This window comes from Vombatus ursinus, unplaced genomic scaffold (genome assembly GCF_900497805.2).
Source record: "Vombatus ursinus unplaced genomic scaffold, bare-nosed wombat genome assembly UNPS02015088.1, whole genome shotgun sequence".
Lineage (NCBI taxonomy): Eukaryota > Metazoa > Chordata > Mammalia > Diprotodontia > Vombatidae > Vombatus > Vombatus ursinus.
The window spans coordinates 11,267-38,232 of NW_020954866.1; the positions used below are offsets into that span (position 1 = coordinate 11,267).

A 26,966-nucleotide genomic window follows, 5' to 3' on the forward strand; every position below is an offset into this window, starting at 1 on the left:
ACGAAAACATGAAGAGAAATAAATAAGACAACAACTACAGGAATTGAGCACGGTCAAGATAATTTTTCTTTAAGTTCAGAGATGGGAAAGAGACAACAGAGAGTTATTGAAGATGTTGGAAAATGCTAAGGGTTGAGGTAGAGTCCCTCTGGATTCTAGAGTGCGGATGGAATCTCTAATATAGATGTTAGTCCTTGAAAAGATGAAGTATCTGTCTTTTTCAGGAAGTGAAGTGAAGCTTGATAAGGGAAGTTGTAAAGTAAATAATGTTGAGTTGAAGTCAAAATGACAATCTCTTCTCTAGAGGAGTACTGAAAGTTATTGATCTTATAATTGCCAAATCCAGGGCCCTTTCTCAGTCCTTGCAGTTACTGCCCTTCTTTGTTGCATCATATCCTTCTTGGCTGTCTGTTTTGCCTGGGTTTCTTTTCTTCCATTATTTCCTCACACACCTACTACCACTCTGATTTATTTGTCTCTGTCTGTCTTTATCAATGACCTTCTTCCTCCTCTGAATACCAAAACAGAGGAGGTTTCCAAGGCTCTTTCCATGGCTACTTCTTTCCATATGTGTTCAGTGATCTTACTCATTTCTGTGGCTTGAACTATCATTTCTAAGTGAATAATTTCTACATTTATGTTTGTAGCCCTGACCCACACTCACTATGGAATTTCTAACTGTTTGTTTGACGTCAGCATCAGTAAATGTGACCATGACAGATCGCACATCTTTCACTCTAAACTCTCCCTTTTCCAAATTTTTCTATTTCTATTAATAATGCTGCCATATTCTCCCTGTAACCTGGACTTGAAACCTTGAAGTCATCTTTGATTGTTGTTTCTCCCTTACCACCCCACCAAGAACTGCCAAGTCCTGAATAGTTTATCTCCATTTTGTCTTTGATATCTGTCCTCTTTTCTCCATTGCCACTGCGACCACACTAGTTTAGACTCTTGTTCCATTAGAATTGGTGCATTGCAAGAGCCTTCTAACTTGTCTTCCTGCACCTAGTCTCTCTTCTTATCAATCTTTCTTCCAGAATTTTCATAATGTATATTTATGATTATGTTACCCCCCAAGCTCAAAAACTTTCCCAGTTGTATCTGGCATAGCCTGGCATTGAAGACCATCTATTTATACTTTGGTCCCAACTTACTTTCTGCATATTCTCCATGATTTGCTCTATGGTCTGGCCAAATTGGACTGTGATGTTCACCATGGTCCCAACACACTGCTGAGCTGTGGCCCAATTGAGTTGGACAGAATGAATTTTCAATGCCTATATTTGTGTGTTCTGTTTTTGTTCTTTTCCAGAAGATACAAGAATAAAGATCCAGGCACAAGAGCTAAAAAATAAGGGTTGGTAAAGGATATGTAGTGTCTCTTTAAGCTTAAAGATGTGTAGAATATCTAACTTGATGATGAGGGAAACTATGAAACAGTTGACCTGGATGTCCAGGTTAGGTAGTCACTCTTCTCTGACTCTGCCTTTAGATTTCAGTTAAGTAAAGGTTGTAGTTTCGCTTAGGGTGATAGGCAGATTCAGTGGATATGGGACAGTGGGGGAGTTGAAATTAGGACTGGAGAAAGGTAAATACCAAAGGACAGATCTCCCAGGTGGAAGCATACTAGTTCAGGGTGTAGCAGTGCCTCTATGTGGCTTATGTGTCACTCTGAATAAAGTCCAGTAAAATGAATAGGAGGGCATGAAACTGTTTTATTCTGCCATGTTATTACTCAGCTAAAGTGAAATACTTAAGCAAATACTGTCTCTCATTATCCCCTCCTGTTTCTTGCCACAGGGATTGGACATAAGACTGAGGAGACAGTTTACAGTATTATTAGCTCCCCTTAACCACATTAATCTTCATGTCCGTGGGGGCTACATCCTTCCATGGCAAGAACCCGCCAATAACACCTACTACAGGTGAGTAAGAGACTTGAGATTTTCCCTATGTACACCACCTTTCCTAGGAGACATTAATTTCAACATTAATTTCTAATGGAGTGTAGCAACTCCTTGACTCAATTTACACCAAGTTCTTTGACTATTATAAATCATTCTCAGTTTTGGTTGAAAAGAGGTAAAATTTGGGAGTGGCTGCTGGACTTTGGGATTGGGGCAGGAAGGCAGGGGAAATGGCTGTCACCTGATTCATGGCAATCTTGAATAAAATGTTAACTCTCCTTCTGCTGTCATTTCCTATGTTTCTGGGATGCTGGGAAGGCTAATGCTTTTAAAGCCATTAAGGCATATCCAATAAAGGATTTACGGATTCTAGGGCCAAAGATAATAAGAAACAGCATGGTACAGTAGAAAAAGAGCTGAATATAGAGTCACAGGACCTGAGTTCAAATCCTACCTTTACCATAGCACAAATTCACTTAACCTGTCTGGTCCTCAACTTCCTCATCTAAAAAATGAGAGCATTAGATTAACTGGCCTCAAAGGCCCCTTTCAGTTTGAAATCTATGATCCTATCACTTCTTAAGGCACAATGTAAAGAGTACTGGTTTTCTGATCAGTACCTGAGTTTGAATCCCAGCTCTACTAGACAGAGGTTAAGTTACTTGCTTAGGGCTACACCTTAGACTTCACTTAGGTTTTGGTTTCTGATCCATAAAATGAGGGTGCTGGACTAGATGAATTAAAAGCCATTGATTAAGCACATACTATTGGCCAAGCTAGGCAGCTAGGTAATGCAGTGGATAGAGTGCTGGACCTGGAGTTGGGAAGACTCATCTTCGTGACTTTATGCAAGTTCAAATCTGGCCTCGAGACACTTACTAGCTGTGGGATCCTGGGCAAGTGACTTAACCCTGTTTGTCTAAGTTTCCTCATCTGTAAAATGAGCTGGAGAAGGAAATGGCAAACCACTCTAGAATCTTTGCCAAGAAAATCCCAGATGGGGTCACGAAGCTTCAGATATGACGTAGGCTAACCAATGAGCTAAGCCTTGAGAATACAAATGCAAAATTGAAAATAGTCTTTCCCCTCAAGGCACTTACATTGTTAACAGAAAGAGACAGCACAGGTAGGGAAAAACTGGACAACGATGGGTACTTTTATTTGTAAGTTATAGCAATGGAAGGATGGTGAGTGGAGCCTAGGGGAATAGGTTGATACACCCTTTCCAGTAGAAGTTGTAATATAGTTGGATTGTTTTAATTATGGCTCTAGAACTGAAACTAAGAGTGGAGTAGAGGGATACATGTATATCATCAACTTTGCTTGTGAGAAGTTGCCTGGATAGTAAGATGAAGAATGGCTGGATTAGCCAGCCTGAAATAGTAGGTCGCACATGAGTAGATGGATACATTAGGACACATATAGGAGTAGACTGATGTTATTGGCACTTTAACTTGAATATTTGAGCAGCTCGATGGTTCAGTGGATGGAGAGATGGGTTTGGAGTCATAAAGACTTGAGTTAAAAATCCAGCCTCAGACACTGGTTGTGTGACCCTGGACAAGTCACTTAACCTTGATTTGCCTTAAGCTACTGGAGAAGGAAATGGCAAACCACTCCAGTATCTTTGCCAAGAAAACCCCAAAGACAGTATTGGCATGCTGTGGTCCATGGGGTCACAAAGAGTTGGAAATGACTGAACAACAACAAATTTTAATTTTAATTCCCTTCCTTGCAAAAATGTATCATAATATCATATGCTCTAAAGACAGCTAGGTGGTAGAGTGGATAGAGTTTTGGGCCTGAAGTCAGGAAGACCTGAGTTCAAATCTTGCCTACAACATTTAGTGACTGTGTTGTTGTTCAAATGCTTCAGTTGTGTCCAACTCTTTGTGACCTTGTGGACTTTTGTCCATGGGGCTTTTTGGCAAAGATACTGGAGTGGTTTGCCAATTCTTTCCCTAGTGGTAAACACCTGTATGACCCTAGGCAAATCATTTGACTGCTATCTGCCACAATTTCCTTATTTGAAAATTGGGGATAATAGTAGCATGTGGGGGAGAGCTGTTGTAAAGATCAAATGAGGTAACATATATGATGTGCTTTGTGAACATTAATGCATTATATGAATCCTAGCTAGTACTATTATTGTTATAACTAAAATGTACTTGGTGGGTGTGAGTGTAACCATTTTTTCTTATGCTAACAGCCGGCAAAACCCTATGAGTCTCACAGCTGCCTTGGATGATGAAGGAAAAGCTGAAGGCTGGCTCTTCTGGGATGATGGACAGAGCATCAGTGAGTAGGGGCTGCCTAGGCAAAGTCTAATTGCCCCATCAGAAGACTTATACATGCTACAGAACTATTTTGTCCTTTTCTTCTTCAAGCTCAAACCACTTATAAAGTTTTATTTTTAAAGCCAGGTCTAGCCATAGCATGGTGTACTGGATAGGGCATTAGATGTGCAGTCTGGAAGTTGTGGGTGCAAATCCTGCTTAGCTGTGTGACCCTGAACAAGTAATTTAATGTCTTTGGACCCCAGTTTCTTCATCTATCAAATGAAAGATTGGGCTTGATGAATTCTAAGGTCTCTTCCATCCATTATCCTATTATTGACAGAAAATTTGTATGTCTAGAGATTTGACCCAGTTAAAGGTAGATAAGCCCTAAGTTACTCCCCAGGGCCCAGCTACCCAAACTACTACCACAGCAAGAAACAGGAATGAAGTCTTATAAGAAAAGGTTTTTTTTTAATTAATATCTTTTAAATTAATATATTTTATTTATTTCTGATTATATCTCCTTTCCCTTCTCCATCAATCCATTGCTTGTGACAAAGAATAAAAAAGAAAGGAAAGCAGATTGCAAAACAAGCCCAAGTACCCTCTTTGTTACTGGGACATAGTTTTCATGTGGCTAATAAGCCCCTTACATAAGTCATGGCTGTGATGGATTAGTGTACTCTAGGAAGGCTCACTGAAAGAGGAACACGTGGTCCCATCCAGATCAGGAAAAACCTAACCTTTTTGGCAGAAGCATAATGATTGTTCCTGGTGGTACTGGTGGTAGTTTTATCCCCAGCTGTAGCTGAGATAAACACTTGTTCTCTCTCCCAAGTAGTTGTTGCTATTAGGAGCAACATAGTGGTCCCCTGGAGTATGTGGAACACACTTTACCTTTCCTGAGCACTTGTTGGCAGTGGTATTGTGTAGTGAGAATAAATCCAAAGTAGCACCACCATCACCCGACTAACACCTTAATTGTTAGTTTAAGCAGTGACTGGATACAGACATGTCATGTACGTGGTCATGTTTTATTTGTAGCTTCTAAATAGGCTATATCTTAATCATCAGAAACCTTCTAATTAATAAGAGGAAAGCGTCATGATCTATGGGTAAGCCCAACCACCCTCAACTACTACACGAAATAATACACGAAAAATTCTTCCAGTTACATGTTTGCTCCACCAAGAAGGTATCCTGTTGCCTTGTTGCTAGTGAAGAGAATCACCTGGGTTTTCAAAAGTCTAGCAACAAAACAAATGCTTTAGGAATCCTATCATACTAGGGATTCTTCAGGGATGATGAGCTTAGGTCAGGGATTTCCACGTATCTATCTACTTGAGAAATAGGACAAAGAGTTTTGGCTCTGGAGTCAAACCACCTGCCTTCAAAACCTGCCTCTGATGCTTACTACCTATGTAATGTAATCTCTTGAGAGCTTCTTCACTTGTAAAATGAGAGAGTTGGTCAAGACAGCCTCAGAGGTCCCTTCTCACTCTGGATCTAAGACCCCATGTCAGTTGTCTCAGGATCACTTTAGCCAAACCCAGAACCAGAGGGTCGTGGAGAGTGTTTACTATAATTTCAGCCACAGCAACCCCAGAAGACAGTTTAGTAAGATGTGGAGGTATTGTGATCTGCCTCAGGGGAGGAAGTATCAGTATCGATAAAATTAGCATGAATCCTTAGACATTTTTACATGTAATTGGAATTTTTTTTAATCATCATGGATCCTTAAAGCATTTAAATAGAGCCCAAATGCCCATGATCCCCAGAGCTCTTTTGAGCTTTCCTCCCATTCATCTAATGAGTCAATAAATCTTGTTATCTTTTCCTCCGTTTTCTCATGGCATCCTCAGGTCAGCTTGACCTTGAAATCCACCAGAGTTCCCTTATCTCTCCCACATTCATTTCACTCTGATTGTCCTCTTCTAATCTGTAGCTCCTCCCATGACTAGGCTCCTGACTCTTTCCTTTTGTTATTGACAACCATAGCACATCCCAACATTGGAGAGTTGGTTGGAAAATAAACTTGAATTAATTTTTCAAGAGGCATTTTTGCTTACTTCTATATCACACTGGGACCATATAATGATTTAACAATGGCAATGGCCATGCCCAGTAGACATGATCATCAATACCCAAAGAGTAGGTATAAAATGGAGAAAAAGGAGATTGCAACACTGTAAGGAGCAATTGAGAGAATAGAGTAATGGAGATGTAGGTGTTTGAGGGAAAGTGTCCTCCAGTCACTCAGCACGTTGGCTTTCAATGGGAATGTTTTTGTTCATATACCTTCAAAGTCCCTCTGACCCTACTGGTGAATGGAAGGGGGAGGCGGTGATAGGTGAAGCTTGGAGCTGGGAAGTAGTCAGAGAATACGTGATGACCCTCTTGAATGTACTGTTTATCTGCAGATACATATGAAGAAGGATGGTATTACTTGGCAAACTTTTCTGTTAGACAGGTAAGTGTTATTAATGATATTAAAGGCCCATATTATACCATTTGCAGAGATGGTCCAGTAGATAGAGCACAGGCTGGGAATATGTAAAACCTGGCTTCAAGACCCACCTTTAATACTAGCTGTGTAACTCTGGACAAGTCATGTAACCAATGTGTGCCTCAGGCAACTCCTTAATAACAATAGCTGTTATTTATATATCCCTTTATATAATTTCATTTGATCCTCACAATATGTGAGGTAGGTGCTATTATTATTTCCATTTTACAAATGAGAAAACTGAGTCTGAGAGTCATTAAGTAACTTGCCTAGGATCATATAGCTAGGATCATATAGTCTGACTTGGACTCAGGTCTTCCTGACTCATAATGTCCATGGTCTCTCCCCTGAACCAAGCTGCTTCCTTAAAGTGTGCCTTCTCTGTCTTTCTATAGTGCCTTATGATTCTTCCCCATTTGTAAGTGTGTTCTCTCTCCTCATCAACTTGGAGGGCCAGAGTTCTATCTATATGATCTTGAGTAGTCAGTTTGCTCCTTTAGGACCTAGGTTCCTCATCTGTAAATTGAGAAGGCTGGGCTAAGTTATTTCTAAATTCTTTTCCCACCCAGTAGGTCTATTATTTAAGTCTCCACAATTTGAAATCAGTGACTTTGTCTCTCACAGGATCTAGTTAAGTTTGAGGCAGAGAACAGGTGCTCACTAAATGTTCTTTGAGTCAGTAGATACCTGTCAGGCGATACAGATGTATTCATTGCTAGGCACCTAGATAGCCCTGGTTATCCCGTGATAGTATCCTGGTAAGGATAAAGGCAGTGACCTTGAAATTTTCTTCATTTTTTGACCTAACTAGTAGTGCCTTGGTTTCCCCATCAGCAAATAGAGGTAATTCAATACCACTTTTCTGTGTCAGTAGGAAGGAAAAAGAAATTCTTGAGAAAGGGAGAAATGGACTGATTGTATTTGTAGTAACTGTAGGCTATTCGATAAGGAATGAAGGGGAATGAAGTGAGATAAAGTGGCTTCATAATTTCCTCTCCTCCCCATCTCCAATGTTTCTCTCTTTTCACAGAACAAACTGGAGAACCACATTGTTCACAATCAATACGTCGTAGCCACGAGACCACTGTGGCTGGGCTATATTTACATATGGGGAGCAGGCACTGCCCCTATTACCCACGTCGATATTACTTACAACCACCAAAATTTCCCCTTAACCAACTTTCAGCATGACCAGACAACACAGGTTTGTGACTAATGAATGGTCTTAGTGAAATGTCTAAGGGGTGAGCCCTTGGAACTCTGTTCATGTGTTTGCCTTCCTGGTGCCCTACCTCCCCAACCATAACTCCTACCACTTTAGCTCAGGCTCACTGGGAAAGGGAAAATGGGATACATGGGAGAGACCGAGGCTGTTAATCCTAACATTTCATTCCTAAGTCTAGAAATTTGGACAAAGTCTCCATTAGATGGCCACTTTTGAAAAAGGAAAAAAAAAACTACCTGGAAGATTGACTTCCAGGAGAAATAATCAATCAGTCATTCCACAAACATTTATTTTTTAAATTCAATTTTATTTTCAATTCTCTCCCTCCCACCTTTCACTCTCTGATCCATCGAGAAAGGAAGAAAAACAAAACCCTCAATAAGCATTTATTATGAGTCTGCTATGTGCTAAGAGCTGAGGAAACAAAGAGAAAAGTAAATGCCCCTTTTCCCATTGAGCTTGCATTCTGTTGTGAGAAACTAGATAGATAGAGATATAGAGATATATATCTATATATAGATATAAAAAGATATATATGTGTATATATAGGGATATACATAGATACAGATATAGATATAACTAAATGTAGATATATACATATAGACATAAATATACACATACATACATGCACATACATATATAGGCATATATAATAGAAAAGAAGAAACATTTATTTAGTACCTACTTTGAGCCAGGCACAGTGATAAGCACTTTTACAATTACCTCATTTAATCCATATATAGCATATTAAATCAATGAATATGAGGTGGTTTAGATAGGGATGGGTAGGCATGAGAAAAGGCTTCATGTAGAAGGTGGTGTTTGACCTGAGTCTTGAAGGAAATGAATGATTCTAAGAATTAAGAGTGAGGAGGGAATGTATTCTAGATCTGGGGAATAGTCATTGCAAAAGTATGAAGATGGTAGTAGAAGGGTTATATGTGAGGAATGGTAAGAAGGCTAGTTAGTCTGGACCATCGAGTGTGAGAAAGGAGAGTCAGTAAGGCATAAGAAGGCTGGAAAGGTAAATTGTGGCCAGGTTGTTAAGGACTTCAAATGCCAGAGGATTGAAGTTGAAGAGAACCATATCTTATTCCACTCTTTCCTAGTGGAAAGTAACTGTCTCTTAGTGTTAGTAACTACTCCCATCCAAATCACGCACTACAAATTGAAAGCCTCCACCTATTTGTCCATTGTAAAATGTTCCCCCATCTTCCTCTCTTGGTACTTCCTGAACACACTGATCTCCATACAGGTGTTCTTCTGTATTTTGTTCTAATGTTTGTTATTGTTTATACATTTATTTCATTTTTCATAACAAACAGTTTCCCCTATCTTCTCCCAAAGATGATAGAGGACTACACACACAGTATGCAGGCTCATACTCATGGAATGACACAAGATTATAACAAGCTAACAATCAGTTGGCTGCTAGGTGGCGCAGTTGATAGAATGTTGGGCCTGGAGTCAGAAAGACTTATCTTTCTGAGTTCAAATGTGGCCTCAGACACTTACTAACTGTGTCACCTTGAACAAGTCACCTAACTCTGTTTGCCTTAGTTTCCTCTCTGTAAAAGGAGCTGGGAAAGGAAATGACAAATCAGTTACTCCAGTATCTTTGGCAAGAAAACCTCAAATGGAGCCATGACGAGTTGGACATGACTGAAAATGACTGAACATCAACAAGAACTGATAGCTTTCAACCACCTTAGGATTGTTTGCTTAAAAAGAATGATAGATAAAAGGAAAAACAGAATATGCTTGGTATTCTTGAGTTGGGAGGTGGAGATAGGAAGAAAAGATGGAGAGGAGAAAGAAGAACATCTAAGTAGGAGGAGGAAAAAAACAATTAGGCTGTGGTCCAGCAGAGACAAACTCATATAGGAAGTCATGTGGTACTGAGAAAAGGTAGCTGGGAAAAGGCATGAAATACCTTGTTCTGCATTCGTGTCCTTTGAGTCAGAAGACCAGGCCTCATGGCCAGGCTATGCCATTTACTGGCTGGGTCACCTTGAGCTGGTGACTTAATTTTCCTGATCTTTTAACAAGGATCATAATACTTGTGCTGCCTCCATTGGTTATGTTGTGGTTATCATAGAAAACTCTAGAGGGAAATCTGCTGGCCTATGCTTAGATCTGTGGAAAGAGAACTCATATTCTTCTTTTGGTTCTTTGCAGGTACTTTCAATGGACTTGATTACACACAGTATAAGCTTGGAGTATCCCTTTGTGGTGACGTGGCGGAGTTCCTCATAACCGTATGGAACAAGACCTTGAACCAGTTACTGGAAGACCTTTATGGACCCTTGTGATCAACATATTTGCCAATCATTGTTATATATTCTAATACTTCACTTAATTAGCCAGACCTAATTTTTTAAAAAAAGTGTTATGGAATTTAATTTGGGCTTTATCAGTAACCCTGTATGCTTTGAATCCTCGATGAGAGGGCATGGGCAGATTACTTTTTCTTTCTTTGTGATTGAGTGGGAACAGAAGTGTCATTACTGTTGTTCAGCATTTTCTGAAGACAAACTGTGGCTAAGGGCCTCACCAGGTTGACTTATTTAGGGCCAAAAATGTTACCTGCTTATTGGCCAAAGATGTACCTTATTGTCCTAAGAGCGTTAGTGAAGTTTTAATATTTAATTGCTTAAAACTCCACCAAGGCTTTTGGGACACCCTTTATAGGCAGCTAGGTGATGCAATGGATAGAATGTTGGGCATGGAGTTAGGAAAAACTCTGTTCAAATCCTGCCTCAGATACTTATTAACTCTGTGACCTCGGGCAAGTCATATAACCTCTTCCAGCCTCAGTTTCCTCATATGTAAAATGGGGATAATAATAGCACCTACCTCACAAAGTTGTTGTAAGGATTAAGTGACAAAACATGTACAACACTTTGGTTTTGTACAAATATTTTTTAAGTGCTAGTTATTATTATTATGATGATGTAAATCTTGGCCCAAGAAAGCTTTAGGTCCAGGAGGTCACTTTGGACACCAGGAGAGATCCAAGGAGTTCTGGTGTTTGTTAAGGGGAGGAGAAAATGTATATTGAGACCATGGTAGGGTGGGGGAAAAGGGAAAAAAAAAAAAGATTAATGAGGAAGAGAAGGACTAGTGGAGGGTTTGGGAAGGGAAAGATGGGAAGTTAGAATTGATGAGTAATTGAGGCCTGATGGAAAGATGAGTGGAGGCAATGTCACTGAAAGGAGGAGAGAGACAAATGTAATTGGTGGCAATACACCAAGCTACCTACAAGAGAGGGATTGGAGCAGGTTTATAGAATGTAGTGACAAGTAGTGGAAGCCAGTATAAATGCCATGTAGGGGGCAGCTAGATGGTGCAGTGGATAGAGCACCAGTCCTGAAGTCAGGAGGACCTGAGTTCAAATCTGGCCTCAGAACAAACACTTAACACTTACTAGCTGTGTGACCCTGGGCAAGTCACTTAACTCCAATTGCCTAAAGGAAAAAAAATGCCATATGGAATTTATTTTTGCAGCAATGTATTTAGTATTTAAATTATATATCTCTTCCTCTGTATTACTGCATTAAAAGTATATTACACACTCAGCCTAAACCTGTGGGTCATTTCTCCTTTACTTCCATTGATTCTTCTTTTTCAATTAGCTTTTGTTGTATTCTTTCTCATTTTCTAATTTTTTTTTTGCCAACTCAAATAATTACATTTATTTTTTTTCTTGTAAATATGTACTCAGAAATAAAAGTTTGCATCTTTTTTGGCCACATTTCATAACTTTGGGTGTTTTATTTCTGCTGCCGTCTTTAGTATAATTTTGTATTGTTTCTATAATTTGTTCTTTAACTCAACCATTAGCCAAGAATATCTTTTTTTTTTCCCTTAGTCTCTGTATAGGCTTACATCTTCAATCATATTTCTTTTCTTCATTGCTATTTTTATTATAGTAAGGACGGTTCTCTTACATAATGGCGGCACACGGAGAAGCCACCAGGCTGCCTGAGGAACGACAAAGAAACCCAGGTTGGCAACAGAACTTCTGTGTTGATTGGCAGTGGGATTGGGTTCTGGGGCCTCGTAGTGGTGGCTATGTGGCTACTGTACTTCTAGCCTGGGAGATCAGGAGGAGGAGGAAGACAAAGAAGAAAGAGAAGAAGGAGGAGGAAGAATCATCCAACAAAATTGATAATAAGAAAATAAATGGATGAAGATTTGGGAAAAAAGTATAAAATATGTTTAGCCAGACAGAAAGTAGATAGCCTGAATAAACCAGTCTCAAATGGAGGAATTGAAGAGGCAATTACTGAGAAGCAACATAAGGCGTCAGGATAAGCTGTGACAGAAAAGATGCAAAGCGCAATAAAAAGGAAATTTGTATTGGGAAAAAGGAGGTTCAAGGAAGAGGTAAGGCCACTTCTCAGGGTAGATGGGATAATGATAATGGACTGTGACTCCTTAGGATTGTAGGATCACAGATCCAGAACTGAAAGGGTCTCAGAAAAGGGCTTGTTGGCTTACTCTACCAAAGAGAATGATTTGGAAATTAGAAAAGACACAGCAAAAATGGCTAATGGGGGGTGAATACCCTAGCTAAGTAGGGAGATAGGGAGCAAACCCCTAGCTGATCTTCATAAATTCAAGTGATCAAGCCTAACTGCACTACTTCCCCTGCTGCTGAAAAGGGTGGATGAATGTCAATATATCCAATCAGTCACCGAGTCTCATCAATTTTGCCTCCACAACCTAACTCAAATCTGTCTCGTCACTACAGATGAAGTCACCATCCCAGGTTAAGCCTTCAGCTGTCCCCTGGACTAGAGCAATGATTTCCTCATTGGTGTCTCTGTCTCAGGTCCATGTCCTCTCTAACCCACCTTTCACAGAGCAGTCAAAAGCAATTCCCTAAAACACAAATCTGATTACGCCACTCATCTGCTCAACAAACTCTAGTGATTCCCTATTCCCTCAAAGATCAAATATACACTCCTCTGATCAATATTTAAAGCTCTTCATACCCTAACTCCCAACACAATTCTCTAGCCTTATTATTTATATTCATACACTAAATAGTTCAGCCAAGTAGAACTTCTTCTTCTCCATACAGGAGTGTGGATACTCCATATAGAGTATCCTGTGTGGAGATGGAGTCTTCTGTCTCTGTTCCTTTTCTCAGGATATCCCTAGTAACTCAAACTTCTTAATTCCATTTTGAAGAATTCCTGGTTTCCTTCAAAGCTCAGCACAGTGTGAGTCAATGGTGTACTATGTCATAGAGCAAATTAGGGAGGATACCTTTGGCTATAAACAAACAGTTTATGTAATATTAGAATTAATTGTTCTTTGAATGTTTGATAGAATTCATTCATGAATCCATCTGATTCATGCTGTTTCCCCCCTTTTTGGCAGTTCATTTATGACTCATTCAATTCCTTCCTCTGAAATTGGGTTGTTTAATTTTTCTTTTCTTGTTCTGTTAATTTGGATATATCATGTAATAATGAAATTGATGTAGAGGCAAAAAAAAGTCAAGAATTTTGAGTGAAAGAATGGGTAAAAAGTTGGAATGAAGAAGGACTATCAGTGTCAGACTTCAAACTGTACTACAAAACAGTAATTCTCAAAACAATATGGTAATGGTTTAAAAAGAGTATATTAGGTATACAACACATAAAAGCAAATGAATCTAGTAGTCTGGTATTTGTTAAAGAAAGACCTTACTTTACAACCAGTGTCTCTGATAAGGGCCTCATTTCTAAAATATATAGAGAACTAAGTCAAATTTATAAGAATACAAGTCATTTCCCAATTGATTTGAAGTCAAAGGATATGAAGAGGCAGTTTTCAGGTGAAGAAATTAAAGCCATCTATAGTCATATAAAAAAATGCCCTAAATCACTATTGATTAGAGGAATGTAGATCAAAACACCTGAGGTACCACATCACACCTATCAGATTGGCCAACAAGACAAAACAAATAAATGATAAATGTTGGAGATGTGGGAAAATTGGAGCACTAATGCATTTTTGGTGAAGTTGTGAAATGATCTAACCATTTTGGAGAGCAATTTGGAACTATGCCCAAAAGACTATAAAAATGTACATACCCTTTGACCCAGCAATAGCACTTCTAGGGCTGTAACCCAAAGAGATAATACAAATGGGAAAAGGACCCACATGACAAAAATATTTATAGCAGCTCTTTTTATGGTGACCAAGAATTGAAAATTTAGGGGATGCCCATCAATTGGGGAATGGCTGAACATGTTGTGGTATATAAATGTAATGGAATACTATTGTGGTATAAGAAATGATGAGCAAGCTGACTTCAGAAAAACCTGGAAAGATTTGTATGAACTGATGCTGATTGAAGTGAGCAGAACCAGGAGAATGTTGTACACAGTAACAGCCATGTTATGTGATGACTTTGATAGACTTAGCCTTTCTCAGCAATGCAAGGATTTAAGATGTCTCCAAAAGTCTCATGATGGAAAATGCTATCCATATCCAAAGAAAGAACTATGGAGTTTGAATGCAGATTGAAGCATACTATTTGCCATTTTTTTCTTCTGTTTTGTTTTGTTTCCTCTTTCTTGTGGTTCCTCCTTTTGGTTCTAATTCTTCCTTACAACATGACTAATGTGAAAATATGTTTAATAGGAATGCATATGTAAAACCTATATCAGATTGTGCTCTTTGGGGTGTGAGGGGGAGAAAAAAATTTAAACTCAAAAGCTTATGAAGTGATAGTTGATAAATCAAAATAAATTAATAAAATTTTTTTTAAAAGAAAGACCTTAGCTACTCAGAATTTGATTAAAAAAGAACAACTGCTGGGAAAATTGGACAGCAATGTGGAAGAAATATGGTAGAAATCAGTTTAGACCAAGACCTCACACATCATACCAAGATAAGCTCCAAATGAATATGTGGTTTAGATATTAAAGGTCATATTACAAGCAAATTGGAAAAACATGAAAAAAAAATTACCTGTGGGATCTGTAGATAAAAGAAAAGTTCATAACCAAACAAGTAGATAGAGGACCACAGAAGATAAAATGGATAATTTTGATTACATAAAAATATTTTGCAGAAACAACTCTAAGAAAACTAAGATTGAAAGGGAGACAACTAGGAAAAAAAATCTTTGTATCAAGTTTCTGTGATAAAGTCTAATTTTCAAGATATATTGGGAACCAATTCAAATTTATAAGAAAGAGCCCTATTCCTCAATTCATAAATGATCAGAAACCCCAGACTATCTATAGCCATATGAAAAAAAAAAGTTTTACTAATAAGAAAAATGCAAATTATCACTAAGAGAAATGCAAATTAAAATATTTTTGAGATTTTACCTCACACTCATCATATTGACAAAAATAATTAGAAAAGGAAAATGATAAATGTTACAGGGATTATGGTAAAATAGGCACTGGTAGAACAAGCTAAGCCACATGCATTATTGGTGGACTTGTGAGCGGATACTGCAATTCTTAAAAGCAGTGAAGATGGTGAATATCCTTGAGTTTATAGCAAATGAGAACTGGCTAAAGGACCCCCAGATGTATAGTGTGGAGATGAACAGACTTAGCCAGAGAAAGGAGTCAGAAGATGTGGGTTCAAAACCCTACTTTGATTATTCCTTTGTGTCTTCTGGCAAGCTGATTCACCCCTGGGGCCTCATGATCATCATGTGTAATTAATAAACAAACATTTATTAAGAGCTTACTATATGCCAGACCCTACACTAAGCAAAGGCAACACAAATACAAGAATGAAATAGTCCCTGCTCTCCAGGAGTTTACATCATAACAGGAAGTGAATGGGGAGCCTCTATGGTTTTTTTTTTTCTCATTCTAGATCTATGATGATAAGTACTTTGTATGAATCATCGTGCCAGGTTGGTGCTGAAGCAAGTGTAAAATTTAGATTTGCCCTCATACAGTTTACAATCTAGCAGGAGGATGTGCACAACTGGCATAAAATAATGCATAATTGAATAAAAAGGGGGCTGAATTCTGTTCAAGGTAAGAGGTAAGGAAAAGTCATTACCAACTGGAGAGATCCTGAGTTTGAATTTCAGTTGGACTTTAATAATTAAGTAGGAATTCAAGGAAATAGGCAATGAAAGCATTGGGAACAGAGTACACAAAGGCAGGCAGAGAGAGCTTTTTGTGGACAATGCTGGACTTTCCTCCAATTGCCCGCCTTCAGGGGCAATAAAGTGAAGATAATACTGGGGTTGGGCTTCATCAGCTGTTACTCTCGCTTACTGCTTCCCCAGGAACCAGAATAAAGAAGAAGCCAGAAGGGAAACAGACAGGGCTAGGAGGTATGGAACTTTGCTTTCTTTACGCAGTGCGTTGCATTTTTTTTTTTTTAATGTTGCTACACTTTCCCTATTTGGTGCATCAACCTTCTGGTCTTTTAAATGGGCAGACTTATCTTTTCCCTCTCTTAATTGCACTCTCCTTGGAATAGATAAAATAGAACTTGGAGTTTGGGGATCCTGAGGAAACAGAAACTTTGAATGTTTAGGAGTCCCAGAAAAATCTAGGCTATTATTTACTCAGTGAGAGAAGTCAAGGGGAAAAAAAAAAAGGTAGCAGACAGAATTCTCAGAGATGGCCAACCCTGAGGTCATCCACTGATTGAAATTGACACTGGCAGAGAGGAAGGTGAACCCCTTATGTATTGACTGGAGAAGTCTCTAACTCATAAGGACTTCTTATATGCAGCAACCTCTCTTTCTTCTAAATCCTTGAGTCTGTCCCAGCAGTGAGAGTATCTGGGAAACTGCTAGATAAGGAGTTCTTTGCCTAAGTTTCTAGCTTTTTGATCATAGGATCATTGATTTAAATCTGGAAATCAGGATCATAGTGGTTATATACTCCAAACCCCTCATTTTAGAATATGGAAGCTAAGACACAGAGATTTTGTGATCTGCCTACAGTGGTTGAACTGAACATGAACCCATGTCTTCTCACTGCAATCTCAGTGTTTTTTCTGTAGAGTTAATGTCTTGGTTAGGGGGAGGGAGGTTAAACTTTTTCTGATTTGTCATGAATTGTAAAAGAGCCCCTGTCCAAGGGGTTCAGCCTATGTGGACATTAATGTGGGGACTAAAAATTAACGAAATTACTGAGATTAAAAAATTAATGTGGTTAACGAGCCTGTTGAATAAGTGGTATATAGAGTCGTCTGATTTAAAGGATACCAGGAAATGCCTTCCACCCCCACCCTCTAAAAGTCCTCTGACTAGTTTATGAAGCATTGACAAATGGTGGTCAAAAGAAAGGATACTAGATCACTCTCAACGTCTCTCTTAAGAGCTTTGGAATTGAGGGACAGCAAGGTGGCACAGTGGATAGAGCACTGGCCCTGGAGTCAGAAGGATCTGAGTTCAAATCTGGCCTCAGACACACTAGCTGTGTGACCCTGGGCAAGTCACTTAACCCTGATTGCCTAGGGAAAAAAAAAAGAACTTTGGAATTGATCGTATGACATGGGAGACACTGGTGCAGGACCACATCAGAGAAGGTGCTATCTTTTATGAGCAAAGCAGAATTGAAATAGCTCAAAAGAAACATGAGATGCACAAATTTAGAGAATCCACCCCCAATGTTCCCACGGACCATTTGTGCCCGACCTGTGATAGAACATTCTGAGTTCAAGTTGGTCTGATCAGCCATAGTCGAATACGCTGTATCTTGACCCTGACTTAGTGATGTCATTTTGGTCCTCTTTGAGAAGGATGACAACCAGTCTTAGAGATTTATTCCTTTGGATAAGCTCTAAGACTTTGAAACATTTAAGGCAATCTATTAAAATGCAAATATCCCTAGGACAAAGGTTCTTAACCTTTTCGTGTGTCTTGGATCCCTTTGGTAGGTACAGGTACTGCTAATACTACTGTGTTTTGTTGCCTACATTCATTATTGAAGGCAATGCTCAATTGCAGCTCAAAACAGCTCTCGCCCTTGAAACCTATTGTTTTCAGAGATGGAGGCTGGATGAGATAGTGCTCATTTTTAGCACCCCTCCTCATCCTTGGTTAATAGGCAAAGACTACAAACTCACTGAATCTTTTTAAGAAAACAAAGTACTTAAGGAAAGATGCATTTTCAAGTTCAAAGACCCCTTGACTGTCTATAGACTCTGTGTTAAGTTAACTCTGAGTTAAGACTCCTTGCCCTAGGAGAAATAACCTTCCATGTAGGCAGAGTAAAAACAATTTTAGAATGAAAATTGGAAGGCCTTAGACACCAGCTGCAGGCTTTAACAGTGGATAGGTGTCCCTAGCATCTGAACTCTAATCTGGAGAACGAGTGCCTTAGCACCTAACGTTTTTATGAAACTCTAAGGAAGTAACTTAAAAATACTTACAAAAACATGTCTTACAGGGGGAAGTTTAAAATACAGTCCTCCCCAAAGGGGACACATTGGAATCTATAAAAAGGGGCTTCCAGGAAGAGGAAAGACCCTCAACAGGGGAAACAGGTAGGTAGTTACTTTACAAAAGATTGCCGAGGTCTACCCTTCAGTTGTGTTTTTGTAAAAGACTCTTTTGGCAAATGGTTTGTGGTCATGGATCTTTTCCTTCCATTCTTCTCATTTTAATATTCTGGGGCTTCACTTTCTTTACCAAAGTCTTATTCTGAGGCTTCATCCTGGCATGAAGATGGAGCAGTTCTTGAAGTCTGTGCCAACAGAACAGGAGCTGTAGTGTGCCCTACCAATCTGGGAAAGCTTGAGCTACATTATGTCAAAGGGTATGGCCATTACCTAAAATTTAGCCTAGCTAATTTAGTCCAAAGAGGCTCATCATCACCCTGTAGACTGAAGGGTAATGATTTTTTTTTTATAATACCTTGTAAAAACAGTAATAATCAATTTATCCTTCAACAAGCATTCATTAAGCACCTACTGTGTATCAGACTCTGGGGGTACAAAGATGAATATGAGAGAGTAGTCTGCCTTCAAAGTGCTTACATTCTGTTGAAAGGGGGAAGAAATAACATTTATTAATAGAACAAGTGCTCACACTGACAAAATCATAGATCGTTGAACTACAAGGTACAGTAACAATTCCACTTGCTGATGTGTTAAATATTAACACAGGAAATATCATTCCAGTTAAAAAATGTTGTGTAACCTTATGTGTACTATAATTATCTCAGATGTGATTGTACAAATGTCTGAGGCCAAGGGAAAGGGAAAGAAAAAAGTAGGAGAGGAGAAAAGTGAAGACGGAAGGGTTAGGGAACAGAAAGCAGAGGAAAGCATGGTGACAATGCTTTCTGCTTTCTTTAAGAGTTAATGCTTGAGAAAGGAGGAAATTCCAATTTTCTAAAAAACAAAAAACCAAGATTGTTTTTCTTTAATTTAGTGCAGGGGGTCTTAACCTGGAGTCCATGAATTTAAAAAAATATTTTGAATGTTGTATTTCAATATAATTGGCTTCCTTTATAGTCTTAGGTAGTTGATTTTATTCATTTAAAAACATTCTCAGAAATGGTTCATAGGCTTCATCAGACAACCAAAGGGGCCTAGGGTAAGAAAAAAAAAGGTTTTAGAAACCCTTACTTTATTGGGACTATTTTGATGACACTCAAAGTGGTTTAACTTGATGCTAAAGATCTGGACAGCAGGTGATATAAAGGAATTTAACCTATTACTAGTTATTTTCTAGACATCTTTGTTGTCTTTCACAGTGGTTCTTACCTACACCCTAAACTTTTCTGTCTAGCCAGAACCTTAAGTTTGATCCAGTGTGCAAGAGTTGTGGGTGTGGTAAAATAAACCCAAATATCAAATGAGCTATTATTTGTAAAAGTGCTTAGCACAGTGCCTGGTACATAGTAGGTGCTTAATAAATGCTTGTGCCTTCCCCCCCACCCCTCAGTACTTCAATTGCTCAAGGAAGAAAAAAGACAAAATGTAGACTCTAATCTTGCCCTCCGCTGAGATAAAAATGCCATCTAAGTTTATTCTTCGGACTCCTCTATGTCTTAAATTCTTCTTTTTTTTCCCAAGATGCCTACTTAAAAACTAGGATTACAGAAAGTAAGGGGATTTTCTCTCCCTTGGGAGAAAGAGGAAGTAAGTGCCAGTGTCTGGTAGAAAGGATACTCTAACCTTCATCATTCTAAGGCAATAGATGAAGAACACAAAATCACTGGGTTTTTTAAAAGTACATAATGAACCTATATACTTTAACTCCTATAAAAGCATTCCTTTTTACCAAAAAAAAAACAAAACAAAAAACAAAAAACTCTTCCTGTCCCCTTCCCCCCAACAAGGACTTATGCTGATAGTAGAAGCATAAAATCATTGCAAGTTAAGAATTGGAAGAGACCTTAGTAATGTATTCGTCAACCCTTTTCATTTTTGGTTGCTGTAAAAGGAATCTGATCTCTGATCTGAGCTTGCTTATTGTAGTATATAGTATAAAGTGCTGGTCTAAGTCTAATTTCTGCCAGACCACTTTACAGTTTTCCTAATCATTTTTGTCAAAAAAGGAGCCCTCCTCTTAGTAATGTTTTAAATTTTATCAAATATTGGTCTACTGTTTTTGATTGTTACTATTCCTTTTTTATCTAGCTCATTCCACTAACCTACTTTTCTGTTGTTAATTAGTTTTTCAACATTACCAAAACAGTTTGATGACTACTATTTTATAATATAGTTTGATGTCTGGCAATGCTAAATTCTCTTCATTTACCTTTTTTTCTCATGATTTTCCTTGAGATTCTAGATTATTTATTTTTCCAAATATTTAAAAAAATATTTTGTTCAGTATCCGGTAAGCAATTTGATTTTTATCATAACACTAAATCTGTGAGTTATTATTATATTAGCACTTTCTAACCATTGGCAGTGAATAGCTCTCCAATTAGTTGCAATGTAGGAATGATCATTGATACCTCAGTGACTGGGTTTCAAAAACTGAGGCTTCCTCCTGATAATTGATAGGAGAATCAAAACAGATGCTTGTCAGAGGAGCTGCCGCATCTCTGGGTTATAAAATGTAGCCTTGAGTCCAATCCAAGCCCATTTGTCTAGACTCTCCCTCTTCAGGGCTGTCTCTTTGCCTTTTCTCTTGTGTCTACTGTCAGGGTACAACAAGGTCAGGGTTGATGATTTATCTCTTTTCCATCTCTGGAGCAGAGAATGGCAATTTGGAGAAGCACATGGCAGAAGCCAAAACTGAAGAGGAAAAGAGAGAGTTTGTAAGAGCAAGAGAACTATCACATTGGTGTTTCTATAGATCACAAAGGATCAACAAAAAGTCCAGTCTCTCTAACTCTCAGTCACTACCCTTCTTGGAGTCAGCCCCAGTCACCAGAAACCAATCAGAGGAAGGCCCTGTGTTTTTCAGCAAGGTGCCAGGGTACATGTCCATGTGTCTCCCTGTTTCCCCATGCCCCTGCCCAACCAGATGTCCTTCAGACAAAAGGTCTATGTTCCTATAATCTCAGCTTGAGTGGGGAACTTAACAAATTGATGATGGGCATTCCTTTTGTGTAAAGATTGGACTAAATGAATGCTGAGGTCCCTTACCACTCTCAAATTCTGTGATTCTCTCATTAGGGGCTGTCCTGATCACCCCCCCCTTCTTACATACTCTTTATCTCTGCAATTATTGTTTTGTGGTTGTATTTTTATAAATCTTGTATATGTCGTGGTAGGTTAACTCCCAGACATTTTATTCTTTTAAAAGTTATTTTCAATGGAATTCTGCTTATTAATTCTTGGTTTTGTAAGTAATGTATAGAAATAATTATTTTGTGGGTTTATTTATTTGCATACTATAATGTTGTTGAAGAACTTAATTGTCTCATTGGTTTCTTAACTCATTTGCTGGCACTTTCTAAATATGCCATCATGGCATCTAAAAATAATGATAATTTTATTTCTTCTTTATCTAGTTTTATATCTTTAGTTTTGTTCCCGTAACAGTTATAGCTAATATTTCTAGAACTATGTAATTTGGGGGGGGGGATTACTTTAATTGAGCTGTCTGTATTTTCCCAGATGGCCAAGAAACTTTCTAAGTTGGCAATCTGTTTGCTCATCCTCTTCCTAATCGTTTTGGGCATTAGCGCCGTTTTGCTGTGGCTTCTGATAGAGAATCCTCTTCAAGGTAAAATTCACATGACACTTGGAGCTTACAGAGTTGGGAAGGGTTGTTGTTGTTTTTTATTTTTATTTTTTAACAAAAGTCCCTCTGTGTGGGTCTCAGTTGTGAGAATATGGTATAGGAAAATATTTGTCTTGAAATTCTCTTTACTTTACACCACATTATCTCTTCCATCATTTACAAATACATTTATACTATTTAGTAATTAAAGCTCATTTGCAATGTATTTCTTTCTCCTACTATTAATAGTGTTTTCTCCCTCCTCAATTTGCTGTCTATTCTATTCAAGTACATGCTGTATCCTGCCCAAACCCAGTAGAATAAAAACTCTTTGAGGAGTTTTGAGGAACATTGGTTTTTTATCTTGTTACCTTTCTGAAGCTGCTAATTGTTTCATTTGGTTTCTTTATTGATTAGCAAATGGGATAATTTTGTCCCTTCTTTGCTGATATTTATAGTTTTAACTTTATTCTCCTGTCATTGCTATAGCTAGCACTTCTAGGACTTAGTCAAATGGGGCCATTATTTTAATTGAGCCATGTGCCTAGATGTACCCAACCTACTTAGAGCAGAGCCTGGTACTTAAATGATTGGAGAATTGAGATTTGTTCTTTCAGATACATTTCTTAGCATGGTGGTTGTGCACCATTTAATCACTGATTCTGTCATTCTTTTCCTGTCACCCTGACATATTTCTATCAGGGATTAGAACCACATGGAATAATGGAATAGGTTCCACTATTCTCACTGCCAATCTCTTTTCTTTCAACTGAATTAAGAGCTAAGTAACTGAGATAGGCTAAAGCTATTCGCTTCAGTTATAATGAACCAATCCATTGCTATCCATATTGTCCAAGATTGCTTTATTTTGCTCATAGACCAATTCCTTTTAGTTAATTCCCCTCTCAGCTACCCACCAGAACTACCAGAATGCCACCCCTCCTCAACCCATGGCACACCATGAAAATGTATGCCAGACCCTAAATGTTATACATATAATAAAATCTTATATATAATCTGGAAAGAATACTGGATTTAAAGTCAAAGGACCTGTATTCCAATCCCAGCTGGACTCCTTATTGTCTTTGTGATTGATTTTGGCTAAGTTCCTTAACCACTTCTGGCCACTGATTCTTCATTTGTAAAATGAGGGAGGTTGGATCACAGGACCCCTGATGACTCTTCCAGCTGTAATGCCATTCATAATGATCAGTTTTCAAATAAAATGACAGTTACACAAAATTGGGTTTGGCCACGCCAGGACAAATCCTGCAATGCAGCTTTCAAAAAGTTGAGAGAGGTTGGGTGGGTTGCATGCATAGCATATGATGGGAAAAACACTTCATTTATAGATGAGTAAATGGTGGCCCACAGGTTTTAAATAACTTGTCTTATGGGTCATAATCTAGTAAGTTCAAATATAAGATCTGCCACTTACTACCTATATGACCTACATGACCATTTACTACCTATATGACCTATACTGCCTATATGGTGCTCTGGACCTCAGTTTAGACTAGATGACCTTTAGATCTTTTCCCCTCTGCTGATTTTCTAGGGGAGTGAGGCTTTGGATTGTTTCTAAGTCATTTGTTCTTTTTTTGGGGGGGACAGTGGCCATGGAGGTTTTTCACCTCTACTCTTTAACTTCCTATGCAGATGTCCCCTTTACTCCAGAGTGCCTGGATACCAACCTGGCAGAAAGGATAGATTGTATTCCTGACGAGTTGGCAACAGAGGTTTGAGAAATGGGTTCCTTTCACCTTATTAAGTAGAAAGTGGTACTTGGCGGTGGTGGTGGTGGTTGTGGGGCATGGGGAGTTGAATATATCACCGTGGCCATTTATACGTATTGTATTCTATTGGAGTTCTCTCCACAGAGATATATGGGAAAGAGGATGGGGAAGTCGGTGGGGACTGCTAACGTGCTAGCTTGTGGGAACCATTTAGTGCAGCCCTGTGGGTAGAGATTGAAATGCTTGCTAGATATTTGATGTCCAAGAGTCTGAGCTAGAAACAGTTCTGATGCTATATGATAGAGTAGGAGAGAGATTGAGACAGAAGACAAAAATGTTACTGCCCATAGGTCCTGTCTCCATTGTATAGTTAGATAATAAAATTCAGATTACTTTAGGTATAGTATTTGCCTGAAACAACTGAATGATACTATACTTGCGTTTCTTTCTCCAGCTCATTTTACTTTTCCAGGATCACACAGCTAGTAAGTGTCTGAGGCTAAACTGGAGCCAGAGGACTTGGGTTCAGATTGCACCTCTTATTAGCTATATATTGCCTTGAACAATTCAATGAACAACCACTGACTTTATTGTTCTCATTTAAAGGATGAGGTGGTTAAACTAGATGACCTTTGAGGTCTCTGCCATCTCTAGAGCTGTTTCTTCACCCTATTAGTAGGCAAAGATGACCTGTTAATTAGAAATTTGAGATTCTTACTGTAAACCTTGAGTCTGCAACTTATGCCCGAGAGCTGGCCAGATTGTCACTGTACGCCCCTATTCATAAGAAGAGAGGGGAAACCCTGGAAAGTACAGACTAGAAAGGCTATTTCTATATTTATGTAGGTTGCTAGATTTGAAAGATAGGCTCATTGAGCACTTAAATAGAAGCAATAAAGTGAGAGAAAGGACATATGGTTTCTTTAAGGAGAAATAACCTATTATAATTCTTTGAAAAGATGAATAGGTAGGGTGAGAAAAGAGAAGTAGGGTATGAGATAAAGCTTCACCTTCAAAGAGTCTTTGTTAAAATTCTGTATCAAAGGTTACTAAAAAGAATTACATCACCATAGGACTGAGGAAAATTGGAATTTTTATGTTGGGTCAGAGTCATATGCTAATGGAGGCCCCAAGCGATGCACAATGGAAGGTTAGAGATATCCCAGATTTTTTAGTCAGCATTTATTATTTATGCCATTTATAGATTTATACGAAGTCTTGTTGAGTCAGGCAAAGCATATGCACATAGTAAGCACTTAATAGCTGCTTGTTTCTTCCTTCCTTCCTTTCTTCCTTCCTTCCTTCCTTCTTTTTTTCCTTCCTCCCTCCCTTAATACTCATAAAAAATTAGGGAAAGGGCCAGTTTAGGGAAGAAGATGATGACTTCATTTTAGACAAGTCAAATTGGATCCTATGGCAGGAGAAAGATGGTGTTATGTAACTGGCAAAATTTTCCATGTCAGACATTATATGATAATTGAATATAAAAATCAGTTTCCCTACAATTTCCCATGGATCTGTCATGAGTACCTACCTAAACTTCCTTAGCACTGATTTATTAATTTGAATTAAGTCTTGTCCTTAATGGTGATGATGGTGGTACATCTTTTTTTTTTTAAGATTTAAATGCTAGCTTAAGGTTGGGGGAGAGAGAGACAGGGTTGTGACAATATTTGCTTCTCTATTTTAATAGAAGAATGAAGAAGTCATGCAGTAAATCTCCAAACTCTAGACCCAAAGTCATAAAATTAAAAATACAGCTGAGTCAGAATTTGCTGTGGTAAATTATTACATAGGGCACAGACTCCTACCAAAACAATAAGGAAGAGAATAATTTATTTTGATGAAGTTCTGATAGAAGCAGTCTCAGGATAAGTCTCTATCTTACTATTACTCTTATATATTTAATATTCTAAGACTATTGCTCAGGTGGAGGAAATGACCTTTTTTAAATTGAATAAGAATATTGAGATGAAGCACATCTTCTGTAGAATGACTGAAAGCATCGTTGGGACAATTGTAGTAGCAGACAGATGATAGGGATGATGTGCACATTGTGCTATTCTCCCATGATTTGAATGTCTTCAACTAGGTTTCTATATTTTGAAGGCTTTTCATTCTATATGGTTTGAAGATGATCAGTTTTCAACATACTGACATCTATTTAAAACATTGTTCTTCAATTTTTATGGATGACTGTTGGGTTCCAGCAATTGTAGGCAACACTCCTGTCTGTAATGATGCACTGTTTCCAGCATAGCTTTCTTTGTTCTGAAGGAGTTTGGTGGGGCGGGCTTGTATTTGTTGGGGAAGGATTCATAATCTCATGGTTTATTCAGAATAACAAACTTCTGTTGTATAATCCTAACAACACGATCACGTCTAAGTACCCAGTAGATGTTAAATTATTTCAGCCAGAAGTGTTGCATTGCACAATTTTGACCAATTAATTCCATAATCTTCAATTAATAAAGCTGGGCTCCTTCAGAAATACCTTTCTGTAACTTTTGGTGGCAATGACCAATCCTGAATCACTGTCATAAACTTTTTCATTTATATAAACAAATCTGCATTACTCAGTCATTTCTTGAATGTATTTTTGTCCACATATGGTTGACTCAGTTCACGTGTGTGTGATCCACAGAGCTCTTTTTGATTCCAATTTTAGATCTTAGTTTTCCATAAACTCTTCCTAGAGATAATCTATTTCACCAGCCTGGTGAGATACCTATTGTGAGACTTTATTTACTTTACTCATTTGCTTACTTTTATTTACTTTATTTACTCTTGTTTTGTTCAGGGAAGTCTGTTTGTTCCATTAACTAGCTAGTGCAATGGAGAGACCACTGGGCTTCAAGTCAGGAAGACCTGAATTCAGATCTAGCCATAGCTACTCACTGTGTGACCTTGGCAAGTTACTTAACCTCTATTTGCCTCAGTTTTCTCAATTGTAAAATGGAAACAATAACAGCACCTACATCACAGGGTTGTTGTGAGGATGAAATGAGATGCTTGTAAAAAGTACTTAACACAATGCCCAGCATATAGAAGGGGCCATGTAAATGTATGTAAATGCTAGTTATTGTCATTATTATTATTAGTCATTAGTATTATGATTATGCTCTCTGCAAATCTTTATCATTCCCTTTTCTCATTTTTGATGAGGCAGTATGAGTTTTTATAGG

General features: G+C 38.3%; 2 protein-coding genes across 2 annotated transcripts in view; both read left to right on the forward strand.

Annotated features, from left to right (window-relative positions):
• The first annotated feature begins 665 nt into the window (after positions 1-665).
• On the forward strand, positions 666-10,196 carry LOC114031142 (maltase-glucoamylase, intestinal-like). The gene is made up of 6 exons (XM_027846159.1): positions 666-701; positions 1,804-1,928; positions 4,120-4,208; positions 6,610-6,659; positions 7,726-7,899; positions 10,099-10,196. Exons 1-6 carry the CDS (start codon positions 666-668, stop codon positions 10,174-10,176), a joined length of 552 nt encoding a protein of 183 aa, XP_027701960.1. The 3' UTR covers positions 10,177-10,196.
• Positions 10,197-21,939: 11,743 nt separating this feature from the next.
• Positions 21,940-26,966, forward strand: part of LOC114031143 (probable maltase-glucoamylase 2) — a 42,333-nt gene continuing 37,306 nt past the window's right edge. Inside the window, exons 1-2 of the mRNA XM_027846160.1 lie at positions 21,940-22,048; positions 23,705-23,784. Of these exons, the coding sequence (XP_027701961.1) occupies positions 21,940-22,048; positions 23,705-23,784 (189 nt within the window). The remainder of the gene's footprint in view (positions 22,049-23,704; positions 23,785-26,966) is intronic.